At 52.1% G+C, this 19,570-nt stretch overlaps 2 protein-coding genes and 2 long non-coding RNA genes across 4 annotated transcripts; all 4 read left to right on the forward strand.

The window, feature by feature from the left end:
- Positions 1–1,020: 1,020 nt before the first annotated feature.
- Positions 1,021–6,987, forward strand: LOC135327238 (ankyrin repeat domain-containing protein 7-like). The gene is made up of 10 exons (XM_064505388.1): positions 1,021–1,081; positions 1,324–1,497; positions 1,591–1,697; positions 2,440–2,577; positions 3,118–3,266; positions 3,728–3,761; positions 3,860–3,932; positions 4,515–4,688; positions 4,836–4,920; positions 6,974–6,987. The coding sequence occupies exons 1-10, from the start codon at positions 1,076–1,078 to the stop codon at positions 6,985–6,987; spliced, it is 954 nt and encodes a 317-aa protein (XP_064361458.1). The 5' UTR covers positions 1,021–1,075.
- A 2,835-nt stretch (positions 6,988–9,822) lies between these two features.
- LOC135328323 (uncharacterized) lies at positions 9,823–11,557 on the forward strand. Its single transcript, XR_010389155.1, has 4 exons — positions 9,823–9,880; positions 10,315–10,368; positions 10,487–10,570; positions 11,390–11,557. It is a non-coding gene; the product is annotated as an uncharacterized LOC135328323 (long non-coding RNA).
- A 995-nt stretch (positions 11,558–12,552) lies between these two features.
- LOC135327239 (ankyrin repeat domain-containing protein 26-like) lies at positions 12,553–15,036 on the forward strand. The gene is made up of 4 exons (XM_064505389.1): positions 12,553–12,686; positions 13,166–13,307; positions 13,909–14,190; positions 14,731–15,036. Exons 1-4 carry the CDS (start codon positions 12,595–12,597, stop codon positions 15,034–15,036), a joined length of 822 nt encoding a protein of 273 aa, XP_064361459.1. The 5' UTR covers positions 12,553–12,594.
- Positions 15,037–15,995: 959 nt separating this feature from the next.
- LOC135327564 (uncharacterized) lies at positions 15,996–17,266 on the forward strand. Its single transcript, XR_010387886.1, has 2 exons — positions 15,996–16,263; positions 16,861–17,266. It is a non-coding gene; the product is annotated as an uncharacterized LOC135327564 (long non-coding RNA).
- Positions 17,267–19,570: the final 2,304 nt, after the last annotated feature.

The raw sequence follows: 19,570 nt of genomic DNA on the forward strand, positions 1-19,570 counted from the left end.
GGCCTCTCCCGCAGCGTCGCCTGTGCTGCCTGCGTGGCAGCAGCCCTCTCGAGGTGCTCGCGGGATCCTTCGTAGCCGCGTCGGCTGCGGTGGTTTGAGCTGAGGCGTTTGGCAGTTTGAAGGGCCTCCTGTCTTCCAGGCGCGGCACAGCACGGCACGGCTTTGCCTGGAAGGAAGGCAGGAAGTGCCGTTTCCTTCAGCTGGTGAGGGCTGGTGGAAAGGCAGTCGTGCTCCCTCGGGGTGGACGCTGTGTGAGAAGGGCAGTCACAGCTGGGGGCAAGACAGAGGGCTGCTCTGCTGCTGTCGGCATGACAGGGTCGAGGGGGAAGGTTTCTGCTCTCTGGTTTGCCAGGTGTTGCCGAGGGCCCTTGGGAGTGAGCGCGTCCTCGTGTTTGCTGCAGTAGTAAGCTCGGGGGAAGGAGAGAAGGCACGAATTCCCGAAAAGCACAGCGCGGGGCTGATGTGATGGTGTCCTGCAACCCATCTCCTTAGCCTCTGGCACGGTGTTGTCACGTGAGCGATGCTGGCGGAAGCTCGAGGTTCCCTTGCCGCAGGCTTAAGGCGCCCGAGCCTTGGTCGTCCTTGCTGGGCGGTGTGCGTAGTGCTGCTGGAGGCAGCGGCCAGTTGCCTGGGCAGAGGGATGGAGGGCAGCAGTTTCAGAGCGGCAGCCTGAGGCTGTGCGGGAAGAATCCTGTGCCTGGGCGCAGGACTGCGTCCGCAGGGAGCCGGGTGCGGAGCGGAGTGAACGTCGTCTTCATAAACGAGTGGGGGGGGGTGAGGTGGATGTTTCCTAGCCGGTCTCTGCCTTTGGGCGTGCAACTGCCGTCATTGCTGAAGGGATGAGAAACTTTTTCTAAGCTTGTTTTTTGGAACCGGAAAGCAGTGGCCCTACACACGTGACATAGGCAGGAGCGGTCTCTTCAGCTTTCTCTCTGTCTGTGTTAATGTAATATATTTACTTTCTAGGACACCTCTGCATCTTGCTTGCGCTAATGGACATGCGGAGGTTGTTTCGTACTTAGTAGAGAGGAAGTGCAAGCTCAATCCTCGTGATAATTTTGAGAGATCGCCACTGATGAAGGTACGTGGAGTATGTGATGCTGTTGTAGGTAGGACTTAGAAGTTAAGCACTGAGCGATCCATCTCTTGGGTGATTCGTGACCTGGGTATGGGTGGAGATCGCGTTGTGCTTGGTGCCGAATAGGCATCCGGTACCTAATCTTTGACCGCGTTCTTGTTTTCTGAGGTTGGCAAGCGGTGGGAGTTGTGACAGAGGGAAACGTAGTTGCTGGAAATGTTTCTTTTTCCCGGTGTTGTTTCCAGGCGGTACAGTGCCAGCAAGAACAATGTGTCGCCATTCTGCTAGCGCATGGTGCCGACCCTAATCTTGCAGATGCTCTCGGCAACACTGCCCTTCACCTCGCTGCCCTTGCTCCTAACACCTCTCTAGCAGGGCAGTTACTGGAGCACAATGCCCATATTGATGCGCAGAATAAGGTAAGCGTAGAATGTGGGTAAGGCGTCTCTTGGAAAGCAAAAGTTGCTTCACTTCTCTGTGTTTTTCTAACTGGGGGGGATTTATGCTTTCAGGTGGGATACACGCCCCTCGCTCTTGCCGTGTCCGAGCATCACAAAGAGATGGTGGAGTTCCTGCTTAGAAAAGGAGCTGACGTGCACACTCGAGATCAGCCTGAAAGGTGAAGGGCTCGTCACAACAGGGTGTGGGTCTCCTGAGTATTCTTCAAGTTTGACTGAGGAGAGGCGTGGGCGTGAGCCTCTAAAAGGCACAAGTAGCCACAGAGAAGCAGTTCCCTCTGCGTGGCTTTTGAAAAGTGCTCTGCGCTTGGCTGCTGTCATGCCTCACTGGACGCCTTCCGCCTTGAGGACTGCCAGAAAGCATTGTGTCTGGTCGCCACGAGGCAGGGAACTTGCCGTTAGTTCGGCAGCATTGCTGTTAGGCAGGAGCGGGTTTTTACAGCCCAGGCGTAGTTGGTATGTAAATGCTGTCTCGCGGGCAGCGTTGTCTCTCTGTCCTGACACTCGCTTTGACAACGGGTGCGCATTGAGACGAGAGAGGTTCCAAGTGGATGTGAGGAGAATCTTCTTTGCCGTGAGGACGGTGACATGTCGGAACGGGTTGCGCGAGGAGGTTGTGCAGCCTCCCTGCTTGGCGGCTTGGAAGACCAGACCGAGTAAAGCGCTGAGCAACCCGGTGTGGCCTCGTAGCTGCGCGTGCTTTGGGGTGGTGTTTGGCCGCGAGCGGTCTCGAGGCCCCTTCCGACCCGAGTTCTCCTGTGCTTCCGTGTAGTTGGCTTTGCTTTCCTTCTGCCTGTGGGAAAGGGGGAAGTAGTTGTTTGGGGAGCAAACAGGGATGAAAGTAATGGCAGTGAAACGTGTGTATCGGCTGATACATTTCCTCTCATCTTTTGGATGCTCTAGGACCCCTCTTATGCTTGCTGCTTCTGCTGGGGACATGAGCATCATAGAAGTTCTTCTTGGCTACAGTGCTGATCTTTCCCAGAAAGACATTCTGGGACGGACAGCAGAAGATTATGCTGCTACTTCTGGGCACGCTCAGTAAGTGCTTTAGGTCACCGTCAGAGTTGCTAAGTTGTCTGGATGTGCGTGTTGGCTTAAGGGCACGCTTGGTAACAGCAGCAAGGTTTAGTGATGCACGGAGACCTTTGCTGAAGCTGGGCGAGATGGAATCTTCTGGTACGTGTTGCTCCCGTGTCAAGTGTGAATTGGGAAATTTTCCTCGACTTCCACCCAAAATGCTCCGTTAGGTTTCAAGTTTGCAATGCTGAGCTCACGTCCGAGCAACGCAAAGTCTGAAAAGTGTGTCTTTGCCAAGTGAAGTGTATATAAGCCCCTGCCCAGACCAGCGCTTGACCCCAAATCTAGAGCTCATTTCTTCTCCCTTTCTCCTAGCCTGTATGGAGGGAAGCAGGAAAGAAGGGGGCCTGGGTGTGTGTAACTAGCATGTGTGTGCGACCTTACCAGTTGGCTCTGAATAGGCGTAGGATGGAGAATAAATGGCTATTTGTATTCTAGAAGCGGTGTATGCAAGGATGCTGCTGTTCTTAGTGACGGTATTTCCTTTCTTTCTGTACACAGTGTTAGTCAACACCTGGCAGACTGCACAGAGAAGAAAAATGCGGGAGAAGCTTCTGCAGGCGGCACAAGAGGCATGCCAGTGCTTAGCACGCCTCCTGGAGCAGGAGCTGCTGGCTTTGCATTGGGTGCCTGTGCTCTGGCTGGCGGAGGTAGGATCCCTAACCGTGGAGGAGCTGAGGAGGAAAATCCCCACGGCCTTTTCTTTTGGTGGCTTGTGTTGTTGAAGCTTATTGTGTTCAGCACTGACTTTGTGTGCTACTCCATCTGAGGCCTCCACTAAAGTTTTGTAAATGCGCTTCTGTGTTGCTGACTGGACCCATGTCTTGCGAGGCTGTGAGGGTGCTTCTATAATTAGTGTGTTAGCCGTCCATTCGGAGGGTTGTTGCCTGTTGGATTTCCCCATGTTTATAGACAGGGGCTTTCCTTTTTTTCTTAAAAAAAAAAAAAAAAAAAAAAAAATCGGTGGTTTGGGGCATGCTTTTGTTCGTGCTGTCTCGCATGGCTGTTTCACTCCAGGTAGGCCTGTGGAATTGTCCATGTTACATGCCTGTAGGCACTGTTGACATTCAAAGGTGCTAAGAATTAATCATGCCAATTGCTATTTGAACAGTGAGAGACGACATTTCGCATGGCTACTTTGTAAGGTGAGAGTTGAACAGTACCTTTTCCCAAATACTTTAACCTGCCTAAAAAGAGGAAAGACGGGAGAGAGACGCGGTCCTTCTTGCCTTTTCTTTTCAAGCCTGATGGAGGAAGAGGAGAGTGATGACAGCCTTCCTGCTTGTGAGAAAGAAAGACGCTGTTTAGCTGCCAAGGTAAAGTGCCTCACCAGGCAACATTTCCCACGAAACGACTGACTTGCAGGGAGGACCTGTCTGGATTTGAGCGAAAGCACGTTTCCAGGCAGGTGGTTTCCTCCCGCAAAGCGGTCTCCTGCCTGCACCCTTTCTGCTGCTGTGAGCTGTTTCCTGCAAGACTTGTAGCCGCAGCAGAGCATGCAGCAGTCTTGCTGTTGTGGGGGGAAAGAGCAGTAGGTGACAAGAAAAACGACCACATGGTTTTCCTCATCTGAGTCAGATTTCTAGACCGTGAAAGTTGATCAGCTCCTAGACTGCCTATTCTTTTGTCCTCCAGACCTTGCTCTTTGTTTCCAGTAACTTTGGTGATAGAATTGTGACGGATATGGAAGAAGGGCATTTATTGATCAAAATCTGCAGAAATGCTTCATGCCCTGGCTCTCCCTTCCTCCTTGTCAGGTTCCTCAAGTGTGCTTGGGGGGGCAGTTGCTCAAGCGGGTCTTTTTTTCTGCTGCCTGATGCGGATGGCATTCCAGGCTTGTGCGTGATCTCACACCGCCTGTTTCCCCTCTCTTTTTTCCTGTTTGTTTGTTTATCCAGATGAGGTGTTTGGCGTTGGGAGTGGGCTGTGATGAAGAATCCGATTCTGGTGCTGAAACCCCCCCTGTACTGCTGGAGATGCAGGCATGTTTGATTTTTAAGCGGGCTCTGTTTCTTTCAGTGACCTTTGAGAGACTGTCGCAGATGTTGTCTGTGAAGAGCTACTGCAGCCTAGTAAGATGTGATAGTGGTTTGAAGTGTGAAAGTGAAACTTTTCCCTGCGTGGGTGCCGAGAAGAGGAGTATTTTGGAAGGTGTGGATTGCCTGTGCAGAGGATGCTTGTTTCTGTTCTTTCTCACTCTTTTGGCTGGCCTCTTCTAGGAGGAGTCACCTGAAGGGGAGGGAGAGGAGGCTGCTGGTGGTCCTCCAGCTGCGAATGCTGCAGAAGCCCCTGCTGGTGTGAGAGGTGAGTTAATAAACATTGATCCCCTTTGTTTCTTTGCTAGTTGTGCTGCGTCAGTGAACGGAAGTGGTGGCCTGGTGGGGGAGAGGTTGCCTGATGGAGGAGAGCAGCAGTCATTTCTCCCTTCCTTTGTAGGTGTTACGTCGGCAGCAGGAGTGAAGCAGGAGGAAGACAGCGACTCTCCGTGGGATTCTGAGGTGCTTTCAGTGAGGGGCGCAGTGGGATCCCCGGTGGCGGGGGGAACCGCTCGGGAGTTTGCTTTGGACGTGGGCCCTAGCGCTGATGAGGCTCAGTTCCCTCTTTGGCCGCTTCTGCCATGTGTTTGCTCCTGTGAACTTGAGCAGCTTCTGCTCTGTGCAAGCTGTTCAGTCAGGACTGTGCCTAAGTAGGGTCTGCTGATGTCCTAGGTCTCATAGGAACTGGCCTTTGAATGTGATTTCTAGTGTAACACTGAAAGAGTACAGATTCTGGCTCTGCAAGTGCTTGGGAGGGTTGCTGCTTCTTTGCCACGGTACCCAATGAAATGAGTGTTTTTGGAACCGTGCAGCCAAGTAGTAAGCACAACCAAAAAAAATCAGTGTAGGCTTGGAGCACTGTTTTGGGTTGAAGTGTGAAAGTGAGGAAAGAGAAGGAGGCTTGACTAAGGTTGTCTGAGAAGCAGGCAGCCGTTGGTTTTCCTTGGTGCAAAGGAGGGGGAAAGGGTGTGTGCGCTCCTGGCTGTTGTAACCTAGGTGAGGCCAGGGTCAGACTGTGTGCAGGCAGTGCTTGTCAGGGGCTTTGCAGAACTGGAGCAGGACGTTTGGGACGTTGGGTATTGCTGTCTACTCAAAGAGGTTCCTGAGGAAAAACCGCAGGCCTCGTAGAAGAGAAGTCAGAACTTTTCCCTGCGTGGGTGCCGAGAAGAGGAGTATTTTGGAAGGTGTGGATTGCCTGTGCAGAGGATGCTTGTTTCTGTTCTTTCTCACTCTTTTGGCTGGCCTCTTCTAGGAGGAGTCACCTGAAGGGGAGGGAGAGGAGGAGCACCAGCAGCCTCAAGTTGCGAATGCTGCAGAAGCCCCTGCTGGTGTGAGAGGTGAGTTAATAAACATTGATCCCCTTTGTTTCTTTGCTAGTTGTGCTGCGTCAGTGAACGGAAGTGGTGGCCTGGTGGGGGAGAGGTTGCCTGATGGAGGAGAGCAGCAGTCATTTCTCCCTTCCTTTGTAGGTGTTACGTCGGCAGCAGGAGTGAAGCAGGAGGAAGACAGCGACTCTCCGTGGGATTCTGAGGTGCTTTCAGTGAGGGGCGCAGTGGGATCCCCGGTGGCGGGGGGAACCGCTCGGGAGTTTGCTTTGGACGTGGGCCCTAGCGCTGATGAGGCTCAGTTCCCTCTTTGGCCGCTTCTGCCATGTGTTTGCTCCTGTGAACTTGAGCAGCTTCTGCTCTGTGGAAGCTGTTCAGTCAGGACTGTGCCTAAGTAGGGTCTGCTGATGTCCTAGGTCTCATAGGAACTGGCCTTTGAATGTGATTTCTAGTGTAACACTGAAAGAGTACAGATTCTGGCTCTGCAAGTGCTTGGGAGGGTTGCTGCTTCTTTGCCACGGTACCCAATGAAATGAGTGTTTTTGGAACCGTGCAGCCAAGTAGTAAGCACAACCAAAAAAAATCAGTGTAGGCTTGGAGCACTGTTTTGGGTTGAAGTGTGAAAGTGAGGAAAGAGAAGGAGGCTTGACTAAGGTTGTCTGAGAAGCAGGCAGCCGTTGGTTTTCCTTGGTGCAAAGGAGGGGGAAAGGGTGTGTGCGCTCCTGGCTGTTGTAACCTAGGTGAGGCCAGGGTCAGACTGTGTGCAGGCAGTGCTTGTCAGGGGCTTTGCAGAACTGGAGCAGGACGTTTGGGACGTTGGGTATTGCTGTCTACTCAAAGAGGTTCCTGAGGAAAAACCGCAGGCCTCGTAGAAGAGAAGTCAGAACTTTTCCCTGCGTGGGTGCCGAGAAGAGGAGTATTTTGGAAGGTGTGGATTGCCTGTGCAGAGGATGCTTGTTTCTGTTCTTTCTCACTCTTTTGGCTGGCCTCTTCTAGGAGGAGTCACCTGAAGGGGAGGGAGAGGAGGCTGCTGGTGGTCCTCCAGCTGCGAATGCTGCAGAAGCCCCTGCTGGTGTGAGAGGTGAGTTAATAAACATTGATCCCCTTTGTTTCTTTGCTAGTTGTGCTGCGTCAGTGAACGGAAGTGGTGGCCTGGTGGGGGAGAGGTTGCCTGATGGAGGAGAGCAGCAGTCATTTCTCCCTTCCTTTGTAGGTGTTACGTCGGCAGCAGGAGTGAAGCAGGAGGAAGACAGCGACTCTCCGTGGGATTCTGAGGTGCTTTCAGTGAGGGGCGCAGTGGGATCCCCGGTGGCGGGGGGAACCGCTCGGGAGTTTGCTTTGGACGTGGGCCCTAGCGCTGATGAGGCTCAGTTCCCTCTTTGGCCGCTTCTGCCATGTGTTTGCTCCTGTGAACTTGAGCAGCTTCTGCTCTGTGCAAGCTGTTCAGTCAGGACTGTGCCTAAGTAGGGTCTGCTGATGTCCTAGGTCTCATAGGAACTGGCCTTTGAATGTGATTTCTAGTGTAACACTGAAAGAGTACAGATTCTGGCTCTGCAAGTGCTTGGGAGGGTTGCTGCTTCTTTGCCACGGTACCCAATGAAATGAGTGTTTTTGGAACCGTGCAGCCAAGTAGTAAGCACAACCAAAAAAAATCAGTGTAGGCTTGGAGCACTGTTTTGGGTTGAAGTGTGAAAGTGAGGAAAGAGAAGGAGGCTTGACTAAGGTTGTCTGAGAAGCAGGCAGCCGTTGGTTTTCCTTGGTGCAAAGGAGGGGGAAAGGGTGTGTGCGCTCCTGGCTGTTGTAACCTAGGTGAGGCCAGGGTCAGACTGTGTGCAGGCAGTGCTTGTCAGGGGCTTTGCAGAACTGGAGCAGGACGTTTGGGACGTTGGGTATTGCTGTCTACTCAAAGAGGTTCCTGAGGAAAAACCGCAGGCCTCGTAGAAGAGAAGTCAGAACTTTTCCCTGCGTGGGTGCCGAGAAGAGGAGTGTTTTGGAAGGTGTGGATTGCCTGTGCAGAGGATGCTTGTTTCTGTTCTTTCTCACTCTTTTGGCTGGCCTCTTCTAGGAGGAGTCACCTGAAGGGGAGGGAGAGGAGGCTGCTGGTGGTCCTCCAGCTGCAAATGCTGCAGAAGCCCCTGCTGGTGTGAGAGGTGAGTTAATAAACATTGATCCCCTTTGTTTCTTTGCTAGTTGTGCTGCGTCAGTGAACGGAAGTGGTGGCCTGGTGGGGGAGAGGTTGCCTGATGGAGGAGAGCAGCAGTCATTTCTCCCTTCCTTTGTAGGTGTTACGTCGGCAGCAGGAGTGAAGCAGGAGGAAGACAGCGACTCTCCGTGGGATTCTGAGGTGCTTTCAGTGAGGGGCGCAGTGGGATCCCCGGTGGCGGGGGGAACCGCTCGGGAGTTTGCTTTGGACGTGGGCCCTAGCGCTGATGAGGCTCAGTTCCCTCTTTGGCCGCTTCTGCCATGTGTTTGCTCCTGTGAACTTGAGCAGCTTCTGCTCTGTGCAAGCTGTTCAGTCAGGACTGTGCCTAAGTAGGGTCTGCTGATGTCCTAGGTCTCATAGGAACTGGCCTTTGAATGTGATTTCTAGTGTAACACTGAAAGAGTACAGATTCTGGCTCTGCAAGTGCTTGGGAGGGTTGCTGCTTCTTTGCCACGGTACCCAATGAAATGAGTGTTTTTGGAACCGTGCAGCCAAGTAGTAAGCACAACCAAAAAAAATCAGTGTAGGCTTGGAGCACTGTTTTGGGTTGAAGTGTGAAAGTGAGGAAAGAGAAGGAGGCTTGACTAAGGTTGTCTGAGAAGCAGGCAGCCGTTGGTTTTCCTTGGTGCAAAGGAGGGGGAAAGGGTGTGTGCGCTCCTGGCTGTTGTAACCTAGGTGAGGCCAGGGTCAGACTGTGTGCAGGCAGTGCTTGTCAGGGGCTTTGCAGAACTGGAGCAGGACGTTTGGGACGTTGGGTATTGCTGTCTACTCAAAGAGGTTCCTGAGGAAAAACCGCAGGCCTCGTAGAAGAGAAGTCAGAACTTTTCCCTGCGTGGGTGCCGAGAAGAGGAGTATTTTGGAAGGTGTGGATTGCCTGTGCAGAGGATGCTTGTTTCTGTTCTTTCTCACTCTTTTGGCTGGCCTCTTCTAGGAGGAGTCACCTGAAGGGGAGGGAGAGGAGGAGCACCAGCAGCCTCAAGTTGCGAATGCTGCAGAAGCCCCTGCTGGTGTGAGAGGTGAGTTAATAAACATTGATCCCCTTTGTTTCTTTGCTAGTTGTGCTGCGTCAGTGAACGGAAGTGGTGATCTGCTTGTGAGATGGTGCAGCCCCCAGTTTTCCCCTTGCCAGCCAGTGCTGGGGGGAAGGTTGAGGGTAGGGAAAGTCAACTGTGGGAGATGTTCTGTGGTAGTGCTGGAGTGCAAGGAGCGTTGCTCCTTGGTGACTTCCTGCACATGTGAGGATGTTTTGGCTAGTGCTTTGAGGGTTCCTCTTCTACCGTGCAAAGGGATTGTGAGTGCCAAACTCTGGAGCCCTAGTTTGGAGGGGAGATGCCCCCAAACCTCCCTACTCCAGGACTCTGGCATGCCAGAGCCTCGTTTGGATGCTACCCGACCATCTGTTGAGTGTTTATTGTAGCCGTGGGAGGTGTCATGCTGAGCTTGGGCATCTTCTGCTGCAAAGAAGGACCTGGGAAGCGTCGAGAGCACCTTGGTGGGGCTGGGGGGGGAATGACAGTGCTGTTTTTCCTCTGTAGTTGAAGGGTTATCCGACTCATGGCTGCAGGGCTTGCCTGACGGGGGGGGAGCAGCAGAGTGAAAGAAGGACTCGTGGTGTGTCATTTCTCCCTTCCTTTGTAGGTGTTACGTCGGCAGCAGGAGTGAAGCAGGAGGAAGACAGGGACTTTCCTTCGTTTTCTGAGGTGCTTTCAGTGAGAGGCGCAGTGGGGTCCTCGGGTCCCCGTGGGGGGAACTGCTTGGGAGCTTGTTTAGGACATGGGCCCTAGCGCTGATGAGGCTCAGTACCCCTTTGGCTGCTTCTGCCATGTGTCTGCTCCTGTGAACTTGAGCAGCTTCTGCTCTGTGCAAGCTGTTCAGTCAGGACTGTGCCTAAGTAGGGTCTGCTGATGTCCTAGGTCTCATAGGAACTGGCCTTTGAATGTGATTTCCAGTGTAACACTGAAAGAGTACAGATTCTGGCTCTGCAAGTGCTTGGGAGGGTTGCTGCTTCTTTGCCACGGTACCCAATGAAATGAGTGTTTTTGGAACCGTGCAGCCAAGCAGTAAGCACAACAAAAAAAATCAGTGTAGGCTTGGAGCACTGTTTTGGGTTCTGAAAGGCCTGTTATACTTCCAGAGCCTGCCTGCCTTGACGGCATGCGTGAGTGCAGAACCAGCAGTGAAACGGCAGGTAATGCTTAAGTGACGATCCAAGTCGTGCTTGGGTATGACACCTGCAGCTTGATGCTGAAGTGTTTGTGGAAACTCCTTGCCCCACTCTCTGCTTGTTTGTGTTCTCACTCAACCAGGTGTCCGCAGATGCGAGAGAGAAGCGTGCAGGACACGAGGCTGCTGCCACACGAACAGATACAGATTTCCAGTACGACGGACAGGTGACTGTGTTAAAGACCCGTGAAGATGTTAGTGTAAAGGGAGCTGTTATTCCCAAATGAGTGCAGGAGGGAGACTGCAGAGAGTAGCAGATTCCAGATATACTTCAGAAGTATTGCAGAATTCATTTCTTTCCCTTTGTGAAATGGAAGAACTGCGCAAAGGACGAAAGCCCTGGGTTGGAAGTAGGAAGCCCTGGCTTTGATGGTCAGAGTAATATCTGCAGTCAGACCCTAGCTCTTGCTGTGCAGGACAGCACATTTTGCATTGTCTTAAAAGAGAAGAAAAACTGCTCAAGCCCACTAATACTAAGCCCTTTTTTAATGAATTAGGAAACAGCAACCCTCGTGAAGAGATGCCAACAGATTAGATGTCCTCAGGTGACCAGGATAGCTAGAGGTCTTCAGTTGTGCAGGCGCCTGCTGGTGGTGGGCAAAATTGCTTATCTTTGAGCTCACTCTGAAGACTGATGCAGTGAGTGAAAGGAAGAACGTAGTCCGTGTTCCTACCCTTTTCTTCATACGCATGTAACTAGTTCATTAGGGTATGGCCAGAGAGCTACAGCAGGAGGTTGCTGATGCTTCCCGTGGAGGAGTGACCACATGGGCGCTAGGAGCATCACGAGTCATTGAAAGAGTAGGCCTGGTGTTCCGGCGTTGTTTACGGCCGCCCGTAGGAAATTGAGATGGGGATGGGAGAGGCCAGTATGAAAGAGGATGAAGCAGCAGGGTTTTGGAGAGACGACTTGAGAGTCGAAGCAGTCGCCTTGTCTGTATGGAAAACGCAGCTGACTCGCGTGGGTCCTGGTTGTGGTTTTACAGTTGCAGGAGTCGGAAGAACAGCGTGTTCAGTCCGAGCGTTGTGCTCAGGACTTGAAGACGGCCCTGGAAAAGAAACAAAGAGAAGTGGTAGCTGTTTCCCAGCAACTGCAAGACCTTCTGGAAGCCTCCTCAGGAACTGTTAGCCTAAAACCTCTGGAAGAACGAGTGGGACGGTAAGGAACTGTCACGGTGAAGCAAGGCTTTGCTTTCTGGGACAGTGTAAAAGCAACAGGATTACCTTGCTGCATCACAGCAAGTTAATGCACAATTTTGAGAGAAGCTTTTGCTTTAGATGATGTTATTTCCCACTGTTGTGTCAGTATTTGTGCTCTTGTGTCTTCCCATAACGAGACCTGTGTTTCTTTTCAAGGCTTGAACTTGCAAACGCCAGCCTGGAAGGCAGAGTCCAGCAACAGACTGCTAGAATCAAAGTTCTTCAGAAAGAGCTGCGTGGCTCTGCCTCTGTAAGCCAGTCATGACTTTTGTTTTCCTGAGCTCCTGAGGCTAGCTCTGTGTGGGGGGGGGGAAATTTTCAGAAGAGATTGTCCTGGGGAGCCTAGGGGAAGTCATTTCCTGCAGCCTGCAGACGATCCGTTGTGGTGCTTACCCCTGAAGCGCAGCTGCCTGATGGCTTTCCTGCCTTAAAGGCATTCTGCAGGTTAGCTTGTGGAATTGCCTTGGTGCCAAGCGCTTTGTCGCCGAGCCCTAACTGGCATCCTCGGACTGTGGCAAGAGTTCCGTTGCCCGGCCTCTGAGCACCTTCCCTGTTTAGTGGCTATGGATTCCTTGGCTGGAAGGTGTAAATCTGTAAAGTAACTTGAGGAACTCCAAAGATGCGCAGCTGCAACTAATGAAGGAATCCCACATTGCTAGGCAGTGTTATTTTCGGTGTGCTTGGTCTGAGTTGGTGGAGACAAGCCCTCAACGAAGGGAGACTGCTGGATCACTGGAACTGGGGGTAGATTGTAAAGGAGTAGGGAGATGGAGAAATGTTTGTGGCACTTCTTTTTGGTAATACCCCTTAAATGAGGTGTGAGCTTCAGTCTGGAAAGTGTCAGCGTGCCTTTTTTGCTTTTTTTAATGCTACATCCTGCAACATCTGTGTGAGGAACGCTGTCTGCACCTAATGCTTATAGATGCCATTACTGAGTTATGTGTGCCATTTCTTCTTTCTGTTTGGAAAGTGTGAGAGCAAAAGCAAGTCAATGAAGAAGCTGGTAGAGTGGAAGCGACCAGCAGAAGCCCGACTGGAGCAGGAAATGAGAAGAAACATGGAACTGCAGAAAGAATGCAACAGGTAAGTATGGGTTTTTAGTACTTGTAAGAAGTATGGACTAGGCTGGGAGTCAAGCTTTATTTAACTTGACCCTAAGACTATGAGGACGTAACAGTTTGTGAGCACCTTCAAGCCTTGCGTTAGATCTTGCAAGTGGCTTCTGTACGTGAGCGTACGGTTTTAGGTAGGTGGAAGTGCAGGCTGCCCTGCAGTTGTTGTGGGGAGAGAGGGAGGGCAGGCAGAAGTCCGTCACCTCTGTTTTCAGGCCAAGGGAGTACCTCCATGGGAGTAGATGAAATTTCGACCCTGCAAGTGATCTGTGGGAGGGAAATGATTTTTTTTCCCCTGGTTTGGGTTTGGGTTTTTGGGGGGTCCATAAGTCCTGGCCTGTCAGTCAGGTTACAAACAAGGTAAGCCCCATCCATGCTGCTTACCTAAGTGTATACGCAAAGGCTGACTGTCCCTGGGCTTCCTATTTTATGTGCTAATTTGCTGCACAGGTCCAGGAGGCTTCTTGAAAGAGCTATGAAGAAACTGAGGGCGTATGAGAGGCGAGAGAGTGAGTCCCAGTCGGATTTCCAGGGCGCAATGGAGGACACGCGTTCTGGAAGGGGCAGCGAAGTTGGTAGATTAAGAACAAAGGTGAGCTTTGGTTTGTTCGGGTTTTTTGCTGTTTTTGGAAGCCTGTATGATTTAATTCTGTTTCCTGTTGTTAATGATCTGGTGGCTGTGTTCCGAAGTGAGTGGATTTCCCCTGTGATCCCTGAAAATGCCTAACTAATCCTTTGGTAAGTGAAGAAGCGTTGCAATACCAGGGTGCTGGTGTGGGAAAGGTAAATTTCTGAGGAGCAAAGAGGAAGACGGAGTTTTAGTTGACCTTTGGGGCCTACTGAAACCTGGTACTTCCTGAAAGCGCTTGAAAACAAACTCCCGCTTTGATCTGGAAAGAACACGCCTTCTTCCTCCACTGCTTGAAAAGCTCCTTTCTGGAGCACTGTTGGCGAAGCTTTCAGTGTCACGGAAAGAAGAGGATGTGTCTCTTGTGAGTTCTGTCCTGAAGTAACCTGACTGTGTGACAAATATGTAACACTCCTCGCACCCCCTGTCCATCCAAAACGCCCCCTCCCCCCCCGATAGATATTGTTTCTGATGAAAGGAGAAGGTGTCCAGCTCTGTGGATATTTGGTTTCCTGTGAGCGTCTGAGGCTGAGGCTAAGTGAGTCTGTCCTTTCCCTGTCTACAGGTCCGTGAACTTTCCCACTGGCTGGCGACAGAGCGGAGAAGGTCGAGGCAGCTAGAAAAAGCAAATGAAGGCTTGCGCGAAGAGTTGGCTTGGCTGCATGGGAGCTGTGACAAACTGCGCAAGAGGAAGCAGCATCTGGAAGAAGAGGTGGTTGTCCTCAGGCGTCATTTAGAGGCCAAGATGATGGATCGCAGCCACGTAGAAGTCTATAAAAAGGAGGCTGAACAAAGAGCTGGGCGAGAGCTAAGGCAAAAACTGCAGGAAGTCAATCTCTTTCTGCAGGTAAACTTACTTCACCCTGGTATCTGTGGTCCAGTTGTGCCTTGTCATTCCTTCATTCTTTCCTGTTGTGATTTTTCAGTATTTCATGCTTCTGCCGTCAGGGCTGTGGGGTCATGGGCTCTTCACATCTTCAGGAGGTTGTTGAAGGGTGTGAGCTTGTTGAATGGTTGTCCTCAACCACTCTGAGATCCTGTGAATAATCTTCTCCACCCACGTAGGTCACTGGGGAATCGGGTAACAGCGCTAAGAGAAGAATTGCAAGGAGACTAGTGTCTTGCCGAGACAGAGGTTGCTTAGTCCCAGCTTTGACCGAAAACAAAGAAGTTGCGCTAAGAGTGTGTGTGCGTGTGTCTCTTTCCGCACAAAAAGGATTATGTAATGTGGTGCTTCTGGGTTTCGCCCTCCCTCGTTGAGGGAAGGGAGGAGGCACCGTTGCCTCCCTGAGTAAGGTTGTGCTCTTCCGGTTGGGGGTGTGATACAGACTGGGGGGAAAGTTCTCTTCTTCTCTCCTGGGGCTTGAAATTGCATGCTCTGCTTCAGACACAGGCAGCCACCCAGGACCGAGTGGAACGCATAAGAGCTGCTACTGAAGCTTCCACGGTAGGCCGACTGCAGCAGAGAATTAGGGATTTAGAAGATGAATTGGCTCTCACAAAACGCCTGCAGCGAGCCAGAGCTAATGTGGGGCTTGCGGAAGCTGGTGCTGCACATCGTCACGAGTGCTGCAGGAGCCGCTCTTTGACGACGAACCCCGTGGGCAATGCTTCCTCTGTGGCAGACCGAGTGGAAGCTCATATGGCTGAGGTAAGGCATTGTAAACCCATGTTATTCTCGAATTACCTTTAAAGAATATGAATAAGCTAGGTTCAGCTTTTAAGCTGAAAATGAGCATCATCAATGAGCATCCTAGCTCCAGGACACCCAATCCAGTAGTCTGAACGTGACTGCTGACCCTCACAATGCTGCAACCTCGGCAATACCTCTGGTCCGCGTGTGTCCCAGAATTAGCAGTCTGTGAGACAGCACGTTCCTCACAGAATGGTGAGCAGCGTATCACGAGGCTTGGGAACCGCATGGCAAGAGTTGGACAAGGGAGCGCATAATTCTTCACAGAATGCCCTGATCCGTTCCCTCCTTTGCACAGAGTGGAGGCAGGGGCAAGCTCTCCCCTTCCGTCTGTTTTATCCCTGAGAAGTATTCAGGCCCCTCTAATTCTAACGCAGTGCTGTGGTGCCCCCTGCGTACCAAGGGTCCTGTTTAAAGGACGTGTCGGCGTACCGTACCTGTACCCGTGCCGGTAATGTTCTGAAGTGGAGTTCCTAGGCTCTGAGCGTTGTCTCGTGGAGTCTCACAGGGTGATCCGGATGACTGCCCTCGGGCAACCCCCGCGGGTAAATAGTAAGTCAGCAGTGCTGTCTGAAAAAGAACCGTCAAGAGGTGACTGCTGCAAGGAAAGCCAGCTCGTTCTGGCCTGAGTCCTTTGGTAATGAGTAAATTAAGCAGCATTTTGGCTCTTCTCTGTGTCGGTATGTTGGTAGGTGAGCCTGTGTGTGTCTCAGAATTAGTGGTGATTCCCCCGGGGATTCAGCCTGAACTGCTTGCTCTCTACCTAAGCCCAGAAGCTGTATGCTCTCTGTTTGGACAGTCACTTTTAGATGTCCCGGCGTGCATCATGATGGAAAAAACCGCAGGCATCACGAGCCTTACCCGCTGTCAACAGTGTAAACGTGCTGCTTGTGCGCTTGTGGATAGATCTCTGACCTTCCCTGGTTGCTGTGAAGTCATTGTGCTTTTTGCTGTACTTTTTAAAAAGCAGAATATGAGAAAACTGATGAGTTGCGATTGCTTTGTGATGCAGTTAATGCCACACAATGCGTCTTGGTGGACAACGAATTTCTCTGTACTGTATTGGGGATGATGTTTCCCGTTCTTATTCTGCATTACAGCTGGGTTTCCAAAGGCTGTAGAAGCTAGTACTACAAGCATGTAACTATTGAGGTCTTCAGGGTATCCTGTATATACTTCCAGGTGCGGCGGGAATGGTCAAAAATATCGCTGAAGAACTTGAGCAAGGTAATTTGTCAGGATATGTTAGCAGTGTTGTGAAGGAAGATGACCGTTCCTAGTTTCTGGACACAACTACTTGAAAGCTGTTAAGCTCCTGTGCTAAGCACAGCTGTTTTCTACTAGCTTTCCAAGCTAGAGCTTTATGTGAAAACTTCCTGCTTATCCAAATAATAGTGGCACAGAATTTATGCAGTTGCCTTTAAGAAAAACAGAAAAAACAGTGTACACGCTTGTACACACACACACACACACACACCCCCCCCCAGTGCCCTGAATAATCCCACCTCTTTGTGTTAATTGTTCCTCCAGAGCCACGGCTTTGCAGTGACTGGGCCTGTTTCAAAGCAGGTAGCCCCGGAGAGCAATTCCTTCTGTCCCAGTGGTCCTTAATCTCCGAGCGAGCGGCTGGCTGTTGCTTTCTAGCTCTTTGCATTTGCCTGGACGGACACAAGTCCGTTGCATTAAAGCCGTTTGCATTGTGAATGGAGTTGCCTGTCTCCTGGGAGTAATAGGGTTTGTTTGGTTTGGGGACTTGTTACCTTTTCCTACTGTGACACTAACATAGGGCATTTTCTCCCCCCTCTGCTGCCCCCCCTTCCTCAGCAATGGCTGAACTGAAAATTGGATCGGCTGGAGCTTCTGCCTGGGCATCTGCTGAAGGATCCTCAGAAAACGGAGACCAGGAGCCACTTTCCAGGGCAATGTAAGAGTATCACGCCGTTTCCGCCAAAAACGATGTGCTCTGACTTGGACAAAAATGCTAGGGAGCAGCCGCTCTGGAAGTAGCTGCGTTTGCCGTTTCATGCCTGCCGAAGTGGTGAGCCATCAGAAGATGCTGGGGCAGAGGAAGTCCCCATTCCAGAAAGCTAAGAGTGGTTATCCTGAGACGAATGAAGCCTGGGGAAATGTGCCTTCTGCCTCTTAACGGAGTGGTGTGTAGATAATAACACGCTGTATTTAAATGAAAGTATTCTGTTCCAACTTGGTACTTAATAAATTTTGCAGTCTAGTACCTGTCTCTGTTTCATTCCGTTCCCCCTCCTGACTTTGCCTGCCCTGCCCATGTGGCTGTACCCTCTTGCTCCGTCTGCTTGTGTCTCTTACAGAATAGTAGCTGTCAGACTGCTGCCAAAGGGGGAACGCTGGCAGGAGTCTGGCCTGTTGCTGCCTGTGGCTGCAAGGCGGGGGTCCTCTTCCTCAGTGGAGGCCGCAAGCAGGAGTGTGTTAAGACGGGGGCCTCGACTTCAGGTCTTGCTAATACTGGGGCACTTGACTCCGGCTGCCTTTCAGAACAAGGCTTCCTGTGGTCTAGGCAGAAGGGAGGGAGAGGGCTCCTGGTAGCCGTGAAAGGTTGCAAAGCCCACCAGTCTGGAAGGGTATCTGGTCCACGTGGAGTCAGCAACGGGGAAAGGGGGGAAGACATTTCTCTGCCCTGCAGCATGACTGGCAAGGCTGACCTTCTGTTCAGTGCTGGGCACTTGCTTTTCTCTCTCCAAAGCAAAAGCAAGTGCAGAAAGTCTGTGCCTTCCCTTTGTGTCGTCCTTTTGACAAACTCTGACATGAACTGTTTTCAAATGGTTCCCAGCCTGCTTCTGTCCCGCTGGCTGTCAGCGAGAGGTGCAGAAGCAGGACTGAACCTCAGCGCTGGCATCTGCCATAACAGGAGCTGGTGATGGTTACAGTGCGGCTAGGGAAAAGTCCCGTCAGCTCCTCAACTTCAGCGTGCATCTGCGCTGCCAGTGCGAGGCCACTCTCGATGATGTGTGAGAGGTCATGGCAATCGCGGGAGGTTCCTGAGGCCTGGCCCACAGCAGCTGTCCCTCCTGCCTTGAAGAGGGGCAAGAAGCGGGACCCAGGGAGCTACAAGCGGGCCAGCGGCACCTCGAGGCCTGGCAAGCTGATGGAGCAGAGCCTCCCGGAAGCCCTTTCCAAAGACGTGGAGGCCCAGAAGGTGACTGGGAGTAGTCGGCATGGATTTACCATGAGGCGGTAATGTGCTCTTGTCGCAAAGAAGGCCAACGTTATCCTGGGCTGCATTAGGCAGAGTGTTGCCAGTGGGTCAAGGGAGGTAATTCTCCCCCTCTACCTCATCCCGGGTGAGGCTGCATCTGGCGTAGTGTGTCCCGTTCTGGGCTCTGCAGTAGAAGAGAGAGATGGAGCTACTGGAGCAAGTCCAGCGAAGGGCTACTAAGATGATTATGGGCCTGGAGTTTTTCTCATATGAGGAAAGGCTGCGAGAGCTGGCATTGTTCTGCCTGGAGAAGAGAAGACTTGAGGCGGGATCTTACCAATGTTTATAAATATCTGAAGGGAGGGTGTAAGGAAGATGGGGTCAGACTTTTTTCAGTGGTGCCTAGTGGTAGGATGAGAGGCAAAGGGCAGAAACTGAAACACAGTTGCATCTGAACATAAGGAACGACTTTTTTACGGTGAGGATGACCGAGTACTGGAACAGGTGGCCCAGAGAGATTGTGGAGTCTCCATCCTTGGAGATGTTCAAAAGCCATCTGGATGGGGCCCTGCGCAACGTGCTTCAGGTGATCCTGCATGGTTTTACAAAGGAGGAAACCATGCCTGACCAACCTGAGAGCCTTCTACGACAAAGCGACAAACTCTCTGGCCAAGGGCAGAGCAGGGGAGAGCGTTTATCTTGCCTTCAGCAAGGCTGCCAGCACTGTCTCCCCTAACATCCTCCTAGACAAACTGATGAAGTTCAGGCAAGGTAAGTGGAGGATGAGGTGGCACATGCAGTGAAGGGCCACAAAGATGATCAGGGGCTTGGAGCACCTGCCCTGCCTGGAGAGGCTGCGAGAGCTGGGCCTGCTCAGCCTGAAGAAGAGGCGGCTCCGGGGGCATCTTACTCTGTATAAATAAATCCCTGTGGGAATACCTGATTGGGGTGGGGGGGGTGGTGAAGAAGGCAGAGCCAGGCTCTTCTCAGTGGTGCCCAGGAAAGGCCAGGAAGCAATGGGCACAAACTGAAATAGGGGAAACTCCATTTAAACATAAGGAAAGCTTCTTTTGCGGGGAGGGTGGTCCGGGAGCGGCCAGGGCCGGCTGCTCCAGCAGGGATGGGGAGCCGGGAGCTGAGGGTGGTGACGTGGCTACCAGGGCAGGGGCCTCGCCAGCCAAGGCCCAGCCCCACCGTAGGCAAGTGAGGGAGCAGGGCAGTCTCAGCGGTGGCAGCCAGGCTCAGCCGGCAGCCCCGGTCGCCAGGGAAGTTAGAGCTGGTGCAGCAGGTCCGAGGTCGGGCCAGGAAGTCAGAGCGCAGGTTGGGTTGGGGTTCAGGCCAGCGCTGGTAACCAGCCCCCGG

This window comes from Dromaius novaehollandiae, chromosome 1 (genome assembly GCF_036370855.1).
Source record: "Dromaius novaehollandiae isolate bDroNov1 chromosome 1, bDroNov1.hap1, whole genome shotgun sequence".
NCBI lineage: Eukaryota > Metazoa > Chordata > Aves > Casuariiformes > Dromaiidae > Dromaius > Dromaius novaehollandiae.

Excerpts from the sequence above, each read along its gene's own strand:
- LOC135327238 (XM_064505388.1), top strand. Across the intron at positions 1,498-1,590 it reads ATATTGATGCGCAGAATAAG|GTGGGATACACGCCCCTCGC; the intron begins GTAAGCGTAGAA and ends TTATGCTTTCAG. Across the intron at positions 4,689-4,835 it reads TGAAGAGCTACTGCAGCCTA|GAGGAGTCACCTGAAGGGGA; the intron begins GTAAGATGTGAT and ends GGCCTCTTCTAG.
- LOC135327239 (XM_064505389.1), top strand. The coding sequence starts at position 12,595 with ATGAAGAAGCTGGTAGAGTGGAAGCGACCAGCAGAAGCCCGACTGGAG. Across the intron at positions 12,687-13,165 it reads CTGCAGAAAGAATGCAACAG|GTCCAGGAGGCTTCTTGAAA; the intron begins GTAAGTATGGGT and ends TTTGCTGCACAG. Across the intron at positions 13,308-13,908 it reads TTGGTAGATTAAGAACAAAG|GTCCGTGAACTTTCCCACTG; the intron begins GTGAGCTTTGGT and ends CCCTGTCTACAG.